At 36.0% G+C, this 14,468-nt stretch overlaps 1 protein-coding gene across 4 annotated transcripts in view; it reads right to left on the bottom strand.

Moving 5' to 3' along the window:
* EML6 (EMAP like 6) overlaps nt 1-14,468 on the bottom strand; it is a 102,186-nt gene that overhangs the window by 41,131 nt on the left and 46,587 nt on the right. For all 4 annotated transcript variants that reach the window (XM_015856709.2, XM_015856710.2, XM_015856711.2 and 1 more), the window contains exons 8-15: nt 13,989-14,126; nt 11,827-12,083; nt 9,953-10,165; nt 8,914-9,081; nt 8,293-8,399; nt 4,759-4,877; nt 3,937-4,123; nt 2,088-2,193 (exon numbers count right to left, since the gene is read on the bottom strand). In XM_015856709.2, coding sequence (XP_015712195.1) covers nt 2,088-2,193; nt 3,937-4,123; nt 4,759-4,877; nt 8,293-8,399; nt 8,914-9,081; nt 9,953-10,165; nt 11,827-12,083; nt 13,989-14,126 — 1,295 coding nt within the window. The remainder of the gene's footprint in view (nt 1-2,087; nt 2,194-3,936; nt 4,124-4,758; nt 4,878-8,292; nt 8,400-8,913; nt 9,082-9,952; nt 10,166-11,826; nt 12,084-13,988; nt 14,127-14,468) is intronic.

Here is a 14,468-nt window from a genome sequence, read left to right as displayed (position 1 = left end):
TGATCTAATGTGCCACATTGAATTCTTACATTACTACACAGCAGAATGTGAAGTAGATCATGCTTAATTGAAGCCCATATAAAATTCAGAATTTAGAAAATGATAGTTAAGCTGAAGTAGCAAGTAGCCACAATATTTATTAGACTTTGCTTAAAATCTTTTATAACTTAAGTGTTATGTAAGACACCTTTAGCCTGAAGGTAAAATCGATATATCACACCAATGGCCAGGTCCATGAGACAAACTGAGAACATAAAGAGAATCAGAACTTTAGAATTCTACTTTGTTCCAAGATCATGAACTTGAATTTCTTATACTGGTAGAGTCACAGGGGTTGAAAGGGACCTCAAGAGATCAGTGAGTCCAATCCCCCTGCAAAAGCAGGCACCCTACAATAGGTAGCACAGGTAGGCATCCAGATGGATCTTGAATATCTCTATAGAATGAGCCTCCAACCTCTCTGGACAGCCTACTCCAGCACTTTGTCACTCTTACTGTAAAAGAAGTTCTTCTGCATGTTAGTATGTCTATAGTCAACAAATATACAGAAAGCTGTTGTTAGATTGGTATCCGATTGTACAATCCACAGATTGATTAGGGATTATCGTGGGATCCCTTGCTAGAGGGATTACTGTGTTGGAAAAGGATAATTGGAGACAAATGGAAAATACTCACCTGTGTAGGTTTACAGAGAAAACTCTAAAAGGAGCAATCTCCAGAAAAAGATCCTTTGCCAGTGGCAGTCACCCTTAACTGGGGTTTATGAGAGGTGGAGCCAGGCTCCAACCCTTCCAGTCACACAAGTAATTTGCCTTTACCTGTGCACTCAAAGCTGACTTATTGCTCACCTCAGGTGGTCAATCAGAGGTTCAGGCCACGATTCAACAGTATGGAACTTCCTTGTCCTATCACTACGCATAACCAAGAAGAACCTGGTCTCATCCATTTACCTCCAAGCTCCCTTTAGATGTTTATAAACATTTATCAGATCTCCTCTCAGTCTTCTTTCGGCTAAAATGAATCATTCTAATCACTGCTTATATTCTGTGTCAGATTTTTATTCTTTCATGAGAATATAGTGCTTATGGAGAAAAATTTGTTTAAAGGCACCAAATAATTCCTATGCTCTTTTCCAAAGCAAGATAGGTTCATCTGAGACTAACTGCCCAAGTCACTTTTCAAACTGTGATTAAGAGTCTTACCAGGACTATAAACAAGGAAGAGTAGATTGGTACTTCAAGAGTAGTACTTCTTTTCCTCCTTCTCATTCATATTTGGGAGGAGTAGTAGACAGCTAATATCTGTCCATCTAATGTTTTTAGCTTCGCCCTACCATGATGTCAAGGTATTTTTTCCTGACTGTGTAATGATATAAATATCGGATCATTGCACCCTAAGTGGCATAACACCATAGGATGGGAAACCACCCGCTCTAAATTTAAAAAATAAAATTTCAGTATATGTGTGTATATATATATATATATATATATATATATATATATATATATATACACACACACTGAAAGGGGTAATGGATTTGTAAGTAATTTTATAAAAACACAAAATTGTGTGAATCACCATCACGAGTGATTCAACACTGAATACAGGAATTACCCTTTAAGGACTGATAACTCAGGTCATTCATCCCAGAAGGGCAAGTAGGAGAAACAGCAGACAACTGTTTATCATATCTGCTTCTGTTAACTGACTGTGAAACGTTAGCAAATTTGAAGAACTGAATAAGCCTGTAGATCACAATGCCATCTCATTTGTGCACTCCAAATGATCGCTCTGCCTGCTTTTAAATTATTATGCCACCATGTAGATTGCCACTGGAGTCCCAGCAGTACACTTAGTATTATGAATTAGACATTAAAGAGAATTACTGATGGATCATGAAAAAGTCCTATAAGTGTCTTCATTGCTCAAACTATTTTTATCAAAACTGCCAGAAGGCTTTTATGTAAGACTTGCATTGGCTGTAAAATGGTCATTTAACACAAAGAACAAAACTAACTGTCATAGCTACTCAAATAAAATTTTCACCAAGAGGATTGCTTTTTAATTAATCATTTAGAGCAATGTACCTGAAAAATCCAGTGCGCACACTCCTCTTTGATGCTGGCCTTTGAGTAATGATAAACACTTCAGTGTCTGTGTGTCCCAAACATGAATAGCAGCGTCTCTTCCAACCTGAATTAGAGGATTAATCAGAATATCTGCTCATAAACGTTCGAAGTACACCAGTATCAGTAATTAGCACTATCACACCTTCAAAACACTCCAGAGGCAACTACTTTTCAACTTGCTGTATTTTATCTTTTTCACAAACTATTTTCTATATCACAACTCGTTTCAGGCACATGGGAGCATGGAAGTTTGATATAATGCATTCATGGAAAGGTCCATCCCCACCTTGAGAGAAGTTTACAACCTCATTAATTGTGGTATGAGAAGCATTTCTGCCTCTATGCTGTAAACTGTAAACACATTCTAAATGGATACCCAGATACAATTCCATGCCACAGGGGCACACTGCTAGCTCATGCCAACCTGTTGTCCCTCAGGACACCCAGGGCCTTCTCGTCAGATCTTCCTTCCAGCAGGTCCTCCCCTAACCTGTACTGATGCATGTAGTTATTCCTCCTCAGGTGCAGGATCCTGCACTTGCCTTCATTTAACCTCACCAGGTTCCATGACTCATCTTCATGCAGATCACATAATACATTTTCTTCATGCCTGTGATAATTTTGATTAACAGGTTCTGCTCATTTTCCTCGTGGGAAAGGAGTTTGCCTGTTTTACTGTATTTTCCTCCATCTACACTGTCTTGGGATGACTACATTAGAAAATTCACTCAATTCTCTTCACTTCTGATGCATTAGAGATCTCCCTATAGACTGCAGGTTTGTAGTTCTCTGAATAAAACCAGTATTCTTTCCTTCTGATATTTTTAATGCAAGCTCAGCCATCAATATAAATTCATCATCCTCAACTAAGCTCTTCTAGCTTATCTGTTCTTTTGCTTCCAGTTCTTAGCATTGTGGGCAATATCAGTCACTTTGCCATTCACACTGTAAACATTCTCTTATTATTCAGCTGCCACCATCTCACCCTGCACAGGTACTCTAAATCTCGCTACTACTTGGTAACAAAAATGTACAGCATCTGATTTTTCTCTGCTGTGGCATCACTGGATCCAGAACATTATCTTGATTGATAAAAACAGCAGTGTTGGCTCCCACTATAGACATTTTTCCATTCAAATTGCCATTTCATCATTCTCACCAACCCATTCTTCTCTTCAGGCCTTTCTAGTATTTTCTTTTGAGCTCTTTCACTGCTAATTCATGATGAAAACTACTGTATTAGTTTCTCCAGCATTCTGTCTCACACAGCTCGCTGTCCAGCTTCTGCTTAACACTTCTGAACATTTTTTCTGTCACTCCTTAAGTAGAAAATTTACATTTATAATTTCAAAGTCCACATTTTTCAAAATCATTTATTAAGACACACCTCTGTTTTGATGACTATAAACATTTTTATAATGTGGCCATGACTGTTGATCTGCTGTACTGAGATACTGCACCCACTACTACACTTAACTGCTGTCTCTTCTTCCCTCACTCTGCCATCCCTGCCCTCTCTTAAAAATACTGGATTTCTTTAGTCAGGAAAAGTCTGTCAGGTATCAGTAGAGTTCCTAGTATAAAATCTCAGAGTAAAGTGCCCAAAAGCTACTACAGTACATACTACTGAGATCAACTGAGATCAGAAATGCCCAGGGTGTAGATAAACTGCAGCTCCCACACTTCACAGATAAAAGCAGAGATTCAAAGTGAATGTAAAATAGTAAATCCACATTTCTCCTAATTATAAATCATAAAGGCAACTCATTCCCATGGTTTTCTAAAATAATCTCTGCTAAATACCCACCTGCCCAGTAGCAACATAGTCTTTCACTGGGTGAATGCTTAGGCTGAGGATATCATCATCATGACCGAGATACAACCTTTGAGAATGCTGTTGCCTATTATATACAACAGCTACAGCAGCAATATGATAAACTACTTCTCCAGTCTGTGTGTAGAACAAGTTATTTCGACAGTCATAGCCCCTATAACTGAAGCAAATAAGAAACTAGTTACGTTCTGTTTCAAAAACATCCTGGTACATTGCTTAACAAATTGTGCAAATTCATTTCATAGGAATACAGTGGGGCTGTCAAGCTTGCTTTCTCAAAACTATCTCACCACATAGACAGAGAGAGATTATTCCCATCAAAATCATCAGTCTTCATGGCTTACTTTACACCAAACTCCTAAATTAGTACTGACATCACAGGAAAGAATATGTAAAGTGCACAAAATTACACCCAGTTTTACAGAGATTTGGGTTCAAGAGCAAAGCTGTCAGGCCATTAAACAAGCCACAGCAATCAGAAACAGAATCTTTACCCCAGAATACGTAAAGTGGAGTAAAACAGAAGGTTTTAGAAGGTAATTTTACAAAACACACTGCTCACGTATTATTTAATATATAGCTATATTATTATTATCTTCTCTTGTTCCTTAACTAAGGCAACTGAAATAAGACAAAGACTACAGTTGATATTCCATAAGTTATCCACAGCAGTGACAAAATAAATTAGTTGTCAGTAAGCTCTGATATTGAGTGCAGTCATTAGGGATGTTTTAACAACCAGAAGAAAAAAAAAAAAAAAAAAGGAAAAGAAAGCATTATTTAATATTGCTCTACCCGTGTATAAACTGCAATTTTAGGCTGTCCTCAGGCGCTCGTTCTCTTTTAAGGAATGGAACAGAATGGTTTTTCTCTTTACTTTGTTGTTTCAGCTGAGGTAGGTCTTCTTTGTAAACCTGAAAAATAATTGTTAACGTTAATGACACAGTTCCTAATATTTCTGAATATTTGTGTACATGCAAGAAAGAAACCATTTCATGCAAGTATTACAACTTCATACACTGCTAATGCGATGTTCAGTAGTTACAACAACGAGGAAGTCACTATTTGTTCCTACAGAAGCCCTAGTGATGATAAATGCATTCTAGACAGTGGAGTCTCCTGACACATGAAGGACATGGCATTATTTTGGAGCAGAGCACACTTTTATAAGATTCCATAGTCTGTTAGTGGAAAGGATTCACAACACTGACTGAAACCGTTAAGGCCCTGAACATCTTTTTAACTTCAAATGTACTTCAGTATATGTACTCAGAGCTGAACATAATGAACTAATTCTGCCTAGATATCATGATTAAATACACAGTGCCCAACAGTACCTAAGTGATTTTCCAATATATCTAAAATCACAAAGGAGAATCTCTATAAATAATGCTACGGACACAAATACCATGCATTAAAATCTTTCAGGAATTCTGAAACTATGTGGGATTGCTGCTGATGTTTGAAGCCTCTTGAAAACTGAGGCATTAAATGGTGTTTGTTACGACACGGAGATAAAGCTTTGATTTTTTTTCTTTTCTATATACATGATGTGTTGTTTCTTTCATTTTCCACAAAGGACAATTCAATTGTTAGCGCCACAGAGCTGTATCTGACTGCAAAGCCAGCATGCTGAATTTTTACAAGGAAAATGTTCATATAAGTTGAGATGAGTTTTTGATAGAGGTAGCTAAGTAGAACCTTAACACATTTCATCTGCCACTCATATGGACTGTACTTTGTCCGGAGTGACAGCTTACCTTTGCTCTTCAGTGAATGTTGCTAATGAACAAGAATTAAGGATTATTGGTTTTTAATACATCTCAATATCTAAGATATTAGATATTTTAGAGATAGGTTCTATTCCTACACTGCTTTAGCCACAAAATCAGAGAAAAAAAAAAGTGCAATGCTCTAATGTGAGACTGCCTAAATCTATTTTTTTTTTTAATTTTCAGTTTTTATTTCCAGATGTTCTTTTTGACACATAGTGTGGAGGAGGATGCAGTCTGATTTGCATGCAGAGAGAGAATAAGAAGGAGGAGGCTGGGACAAGTACACCAGACAGTTCTGGATTAAAAGAAAGGATGGGGAGAAAATCTGGCAAAACCTGTTTCATTTGGCAAACACAATGAACTTCCATAACAAAAAGGCAAAATAAGCTGTTGGCTGAGGGATCTGAGCCACTTAATTCAGAATCTATAAAATGCTGAGAAAAGACAAAGGATAGTCCTTTACTAAGGCATGGAACGTTAGAAGTGACCTGTCAACATTCTAGAAAGCAACTCCATGTCAGCTATTAAGAGACTCGAACTAACTTGAACCAAGCTTATTGCATATTTTGCAACCTTGGGGTACACAGCATGATATTATGTCTGGGCTGTAAAGTTCTGACCTTTCACCATTGCAATTGCTCAGGTAACATGTCAAGGTGACAAATAATGATCTCCTCACAATAATGGCTTCCATAAATCAGGCCCCAGGTATTTTAAAACAGAAACCAAAACCAGGAGAGAGAGAGAGAAAGCAGGAGAGAGAGCAGAATTTGATGTTGATGTTCCCTTGCCTTCATAACAAAGATAACAGCACCCTTCCACATCATAGACTGTTAATACTATCAGTGATTGTGAAGCATTCAGTATCATGAAGATCGGCCAAATCCTGAGTGCCAGACAAGCCCATAGCAACCAAGCAGATGGAAGGTCAAGTCGGCACACTGAGTCAGCAAGTCAGAATATAGATCTATCTCCTATATAGAGATGGTGATGAGATAGTTACTGTAACTGGCTACAGGTTCTCATCCAGCCACAGACTAGTGATTGCCAGACACTGGCAAATATGACAAAGCAGGTCCAAAATCAAACCAAGAACCAAGACAGTCCATAGGTCTGGATCAGCAGAGTACATGGTCAGGCATGAGCATGACAGCAACACCCCAGTAGTTCCTCAGAACTGAAGGGCATAAGAGATGTCTTCTAGTCAGGATGAATGTAACAACACTTCTGTGATACAGAATACATTCTAAAAAACACATAGCTCATATAAAACCAGGCAGAAGCTAAGCTATGTAACAAAATTATTTTCAGTAAGGGTAGAGCTCAAGTGAAAAGAACTGCATTTCTCTGTGGAAAACACGTTCAAGGGCAAGCTCAGAAGTTGATAAAGTAATCTCCAAAGAGAAACCACAAGAAATCCAAGGAAAAAGCAAGAGAAGCACTGGGAGTATGATCACAAGAGAAGAGGAACAGAGAGGGCTTTTTTTTTTTATTCACTATGTACAGCTTGAAATAAAGATATTAACTGATATATCTGAAATAGGGCTTCATTAAGAAACAAGATTGTGTTTCGACTTTGTAAATAAATGGATCTGAATCGGACAACTTCAAACTCTATTTTGCTCCTCCTTTTTATGGAAGTAATCAAAAGATTCTAAATAATGCTTAGTCATGCTGGCCAAAGCAGAATCAATCTTATGCTCAATACGAAAAGTAAAATATTCTGTGACATTCCATTAAAACTTAATAGAATTTTAAGCACTTTAAAAATTAAAGCTGAAAGGATAGTCATTAGAATTTTATTTTAATCAAAATAATAACCAATAATAGAACAGTTCTCATAAATTGACGCTGAAAGAACAGATGAAAGAGTGAAGTGGCGTACTACAATTCCTGGAAAAAAAAATAAGGTAGAAAAGAATAGTCATTTGATTTTGTCCTTCTTGCATGGAAGCAATCTACTGACATTCACCTTAGAACACAGTTGTACTGAAGACAGGAAAGAAATAAAGTGTCCTAAGTGACCATTAGAGATCAGTTTTATTTAGATCTTATAAACCAGAGTTATTTTAACTACTGGAAGTTTTTTCATTGGTAATAAAGAAGAATCTGTCACAAATAAATGTAATTATGCAGGCTTTATACTCATTAAGAGGATTACTTTGCTTTAAACATGAGGAAATCACAGAAAAAAAATCCATGATCTCTATTTTACAAATTATGTTTCTCAATTTAATAGGACAGAATGGTCTTTTCTAACATGTATCAAGGGAATGAGGATAGCAATTCACTCTTGCAAAGTGTCTGACTTTGCTCTGTAAGCCATATTCCTTATTTCAGTATATACTGTACATATAGATATGCTTAAGCCCTTGTAAATTCTCATCTGCATCTCTGTTTTTATGTATATTGGTTGCGTAATCAGTTGAACACTGTCAAAATAATCTTCCTAGAGCAGGCTGATGAACTAGCTGGAAACCTATTTTACTTATCCTTACTAAATACTTATGATAACTTGTCAGATAATTGGCACAGTGTATTAATTTTGACTCACCTGACGATCATAGTTGATTTGAGCTTCTTGCTCAATGTCAGAATCTAACTCTGGCACATCAGATAAATCTGAATCTGATTCTTCACTGTATGAATCAATGCCACCCTCTGCGTAAAAATAATCAATATATAGCAGACATCTAATTACAAGGAAATACAGTTTTATTACAGTTTATTAGTACTCAAAAACTTTGGAATCAAAAGCAGATAAGTATCATATGAGATGACTGAATGTGTCAGGTTTAATTTCTGTTTCTCCTTTCTCAGTGCCTGGGATGGTGGCAGAGGGGAGGAGAATAACTAAGTAGTTATGCCTTCTTAACAGGTTTTGGAGGGATTGTGTGAAATTGGTAAATCAGAAATTGCAGTGTGATTTGTATTTAAGAACATTTGCTGTAACAAATTTTGCCAATTCTGCAGGTACTGACTGATTTTTTGCCCTTTTATCAAAGGGAAGAAAATTTTCAGTCACTGACATTTGAAGTTTATGTGGCCTTTAAGTATAGCACATTCCAAGGAATCAAAATAAAACTCTTTTCTCAATTCAGTAAAAGCTGTTTCATCACTGCTGCATTCCCTGTTGTTTTTATTCCACAAATAATTCAGAAAACACCATTTTTACCTTGTGGAGCTGTTTCGAGGATGCCATTTGTTATCCCTTCTGGAATAAATTGCCACTGAAAAACAGAGTGATCAGCACCTCCTGTACTTAAAACCCACTGAAAATCATGGGACCATCGAACATTGGTTACATGTGCTGAATGGCCAACATATTTCCTAAATTTAGCTCCTAAAAGGCAAAAATAGAACTGCTCATATAAAAGAATAAAGAAAACCAACTAAGAAAGCTAATGAAGTTAGACTTTTAACAGAAACAGGCTCTAATTTCTCCTGGGAAACAGAAATGAAAGTTACAAAAATACTTAAATGCCTGCTTTGATATTCTGATACTACTTAATAATTATAGACAAATAAATGGCATAAAATACCTCAAGAAATACATTTTTTAGATCAGTTTTCAGGAAAATAATTAAACCTTGGCAGGAAGTATCTGAATCTAAACAGACATATAACTGTTCAGATAGGGTTAGTTTTTTATACTTACAGCCATTAATGCTCACATGAATTATACACATGCTAATACAAAATAATTCAAGTGCAGCATCAGAAAATATACTGATTGCAACATAAACATGGACGATCGTGGAAAGTGAAAAGGTCATTACTTTCAGGTGTGTTTACTTTATATGTAGTACAGTGTAGATATCAAGGAAAAAAACTATGTTAAAAAATAAATTACAGTCTACTAGAAACAGAAATAATTCATCCAGAGCTACACTGATACATATGAAGAGACAGCAAAACCCTGCTGAGGTTTGTGAAACTGTTACTGTCATAAATTTGGATGACAAGGTACTATCAGAATATTTGCATGGTTAAACTGTATGTTCTCAGCGGAATTCAAACAAATACACTGGCAGGAAACTGTTAAATACAAAAGTTAAAATCCCTTCATTCTGTCCAGCAAAACTAATTGTGAGTTGTCCACACTGAAATTTGAATTATATACCTGAATCTAATCCAGCCATTATCAGAAAATAAACTACTGTGGAACTACCAACAAACACTGTGTTCTTCAGAAATGCAAAATACTGTCTTACCTTTCCTTAAGCATGGAAATCTGAATAACTTAACCAATCCAAAATCATCCCCGGTCACTAGCACTGAGCTGTTGTAATTACCATCCACAGAGTTGACATCTGTCACATTTGTGTACTTTGGCCAAATACCATTTACTTCAGATCCTATCACACAGGTCCACGAGGCCCAGTGAATTCCTTTGATCTCATCTTTGTTAGTTAGATGCTTACCAGCTGAAAATACACAAGTGAGTATTGTTTGTTTTTCAGTAAAACTCCTTTTATTTCCCATCACATTTACCTTCATGTTCTTGGGATCAGACATTAACCTCAATAAATTGAAAAGACTCGCAGCTTTCTTTAAACAAGTATAGTCTTACATTTGTGGCATTTGAGGACATCACATATCCTACATGTTCTAACACAGCTGCACACAAACATGCTAAAAACATATAAAAGGGTAAAAATGCAATCATTCCACATCACTTCTACCAAAGAAATGCCTTCAACACAAAGCATGTGTTTGTGTTCCTACATGTGCAAGATATTTAGCAACTGTTTGCCTTAATCACATAATGTCACTGAACTTTGTATATTTACTCAATGAATCATTCTGTGGTACTTTTCACTTACAGAGTGCTTTATAATTTACTGGATATAGTCTGACTTTGTGATAAATCTGAGTGCTATTTGAGTAAGTATTTTTTTCATGTTTTGTGCATGCTAGGAAGATGAATGTAACTGGTGAGGAACATTTTATGTACATGATTTGCTTCATGACAAAAATATTACTAGCAGTATTAATATAGCAGCAACAAGGGACAGAAAATGACCACAGTATCATGTTTAGAACAAAAGACTTTCCAAGAAAAACATTATGGAAAAGGTTGGAACTATCAATTTAGTGGCTCTATAGGACAAAAAAAATTTGCCTCTGCATTCAATTATAAGTATTTCAAGAGATGTCAACTAAAAAGAAACTGACATCTCACTTCAAAATTAAACTGAACTGCTGTGCAATTTGAACTGGGTCAGGTGTTGGGTTCAAGCACGATTCTAGCTTTAATAGCTAGGCCAAAGAAAATGTACAAGCCACAATTGAAATTAATTGTATTTTTGTTTGTTTTCATAACTGCTAAAAATAGAGAGCTGCTTTAGCTTTCATCCTAGAATGATACAAAGCTATCAGAAATGCACAGCTCAGTGGATTTCTTGGTTAGACTACCTCAGGCTTTTTAACCTAAAGCTAAAGATTCTCATTCTAAATATGTGATGGATTGGATTAATTTGATATGCCTGGGGGTTTATCTATGCACTACTCATTAATAGTCATCAAAGCCATCATCATTTCTTAAAGTCTGTGTATTCTGCATTTATTCACGTGTGCTGAAGAGGAGAAGATAAAGGGGAGAAATGAGGTTGAAGTATTCAATTACGCTGCCAAAGTATAGCAGTGACAGTTTGAACATAGTTTCCACTAACAAGTTTTAACACTGAAACAGGTTTTTCTGTTTTTACTAATTAAATTCTTTAAAACATTCCAATCACTAATACGGTAATCATTCATCATGATGGAAATGCAACAGGAAATAAAGTGCTTTACTAGTTACCTGTGAAACAAAACTTAGTTCTTAAGTGAGTCAACCTGTAAAAGCTTGCAACATAAAAGTATACAATTTGTCCAAATATAAATGGAGAGGCAGCTTTTACTTAAACTATCCTGAAGGCGGGTATACACTGCTAATATGGGTGTAAAAAATGAACTATAATATTCTGTAAGTCCCAGTCACAAAAATCTGCTTGCAAATGCACTATATAGATGGTATTTGTATTGTTTACTTCAGATCAACACAGAAATTCATTTGTTCATTCCATGTTCATATTTGTAAACTTACATGGCATCTTGTAGAACAGTCTCTCTCCTGCGCCATCATTGGTTTGCAGGAATTTACTATCCACAGACCAGTCAATATGAGTAATAAAACTAGAAGATTTGTTGCATTCTCCTATTTTTTTGTATCGCTGAGCAACTGCATAGATATCCACAGGGCCATCATTAGAACCCACAGCAAGGTAAGAGCCATCGGGTGAGAATTTCATTTCATGGATTACTTCTTTTCGGTCTTTAATATGAACTACCTCTGTCATGTCTCTGCAAAAACCAATAGTGAAAATGTGACTGTAAACTTCTGAACATGCAGCCTATAAATATTTAAGACAAGTATGGTGATAGGTAACTTGCACAAGAGAAATAGATTTCACAAAATAAGCTCCTACTGCGTTCCTGGACTATAAGCACATATTTAAAGTGAAAAACAGGAACAACCTATCAATGACACTTTTCATTCCACTCTCCTAATTTTGCTTTGGAAGTGGTGAACTCTCAACTAGACCAATTGTGGCTTTTTTTTAACAGTAAGTTGAAAAAGACTTCCGTTAAGGAGCGATTATCATACCTCACAAGAACATATTAGAATTGTCTTTGGGAGATACCTGTTTCTCCACACTGACTCTTCTGGGGAGACAGACAAATAGATTAGTGCCTATGAATTAAACTGGTAAAACTAGATATGATTACTCCCCCATGCTATGACCAGCTAGCTACAGTATTTGGGGACCCAGCAGACCTAAAAATCAGACAAGTGATGATTCTTTGCATGAAGCTTTGAAGAAATAATAATAATTACAAATTAAAAAAAGTAATAATAAAAATCAAGAATGCTATGCAGTCTCATCTTCTGAAAAACTCTCCCCTATCCAAATTCTAATTGATACAAACCCAATTTCTCTGGAAATAGAGACCCTACAAGGAACCCCAATCTGCAATTCTCATGAAAGCAGACAAAGAATTTGCAAGGAGGCTTCCCAAACTCTTTGGATATGATGAATAAATTAGTACTAAACTGAAATACACATCTTTCCCTGTGTTGACTGAATGATGAAGATTGTCCTATTGCCATAAACTTTGGATTTATGAAGATAACTCATTCCAGATCACACATTTGGGTTGTAGGGCAATTTTTTGAGGAAGAGTCTGCTTCGAATATCGTGCTTTGGTTACTTTCCATTTTACTTTTCTTCAACACTTTGCCCAATTTCTGCCTCAATTCCTGCGAGAAGCATCAAATTTATGGAAAGGCTCAAATCCGTTTAAGTTTCTTAAAAATGCAGATTCACAGAACTGTAATACAGAATCATCCATTACTGGAGACAGATAGGGGCTCTTGGGAGACTGGAATGAATTGAAAGGTTAATAATACAGATGATCATAATTCTTAAAAAAAAAAAAAAAGATGAAATATATTTTCTTTAGAAATTGCCTTTAAAATGGTGGAGCTCCAAAATGTCAATGACAGGGGAAAATTAGTTGGAAAAATACTTATTTACTCACAGCCATTTTTTTTCTTTTAAATACATTTTGGCCAAAACAAAAAGAAACAAATAAAATCTGTTAGCTCTACCTTCCTTCTGAAAACCTGCAATATAACTATTCCATAGTGGGAAATACTGCTACAAAGAAGGGTCTCCTATGGCCAAGAACTCAGAAGAAAATGAGAAAAATTTATGTCACTGAGTATAAATGATTCTAAACAAAAATATCCCATGAATTCCATGCTTTTCTCTCTTATAAGCTAGACGTTCAAAGTTTTTTAAAATTAAATGCCCAATCATTGATAATTTTGATACTGCCTGTTCTTGTATGTGGCAGAAATATGATCAGTGAGATTCCTCCCAAAACTGTGTTATTGCTGTTACATGCATTTCACTAAATATCTGCATAATTTCAGAATATATACATAAACTTTATCAGTCTTGTTACTGTGAGGTGATCTTACGACTTGAATAAAGCATAGTTTTGCTTCTCGCTGCCAAACTACAGCAAGTAATATTAAGTAATATTATGGAAGGATATCGTCAATTTTTACTCTCTTCTGTTCACTTTCATTTTCTGATGAATAGGAATAAATGGCTTTATAAAATCGTTTTGAATTACTTAGAAAAAAAACAAAAAAGAAAACCCAACATGAGAAATTAATGCCATATTTTCTCATCTTACCTTACTCTAAGAACAATGAAGGAGCCATCTTTCATACCAAGTGCCAACTGTGATCCATCAGGACTGAACGACACACTCCGCACTGCTTCTTCCATATTACAACGAGCTATCAAGGCATGGTCAGCAAGACTCCATAGCCTGCATCAAAGGAAATTGAAAGCAGTAGCAACTTCTTCCTAACTCCACCGTATTTCAATATTATCAGGTGTGAAAATGAAAGGTGTAACTGAATTGGTAATGCTCCATTTGCATACACACGTTATGCTAAGATTTTATAATGCACTGAGATACTTTCCAACTATGGAACAAAGATATTTTCACTGACTTGAGCCAACAGACTTACAGCTAGGCAGTTTTTAAAATCTCAAAACTGCTTATCAGATTTGGAAGAGAAAGACACTGACTGCCTGTTGTCAGAATCTGCCAGATAGTATTCTGACGGCACATTGTGCCATAAACTTGGAACAAGGGGAAGTAACA

The sequence above is a fragment of the Coturnix japonica genome, chromosome 3 (genome assembly GCF_001577835.2).
Source record: "Coturnix japonica isolate 7356 chromosome 3, Coturnix japonica 2.1, whole genome shotgun sequence".
Lineage (NCBI taxonomy): Eukaryota > Metazoa > Chordata > Aves > Galliformes > Phasianidae > Coturnix > Coturnix japonica.
Note: the sequence above shows the minus strand (reverse complement) of the source record. Positions and strands in the feature narration are given on the sequence as shown.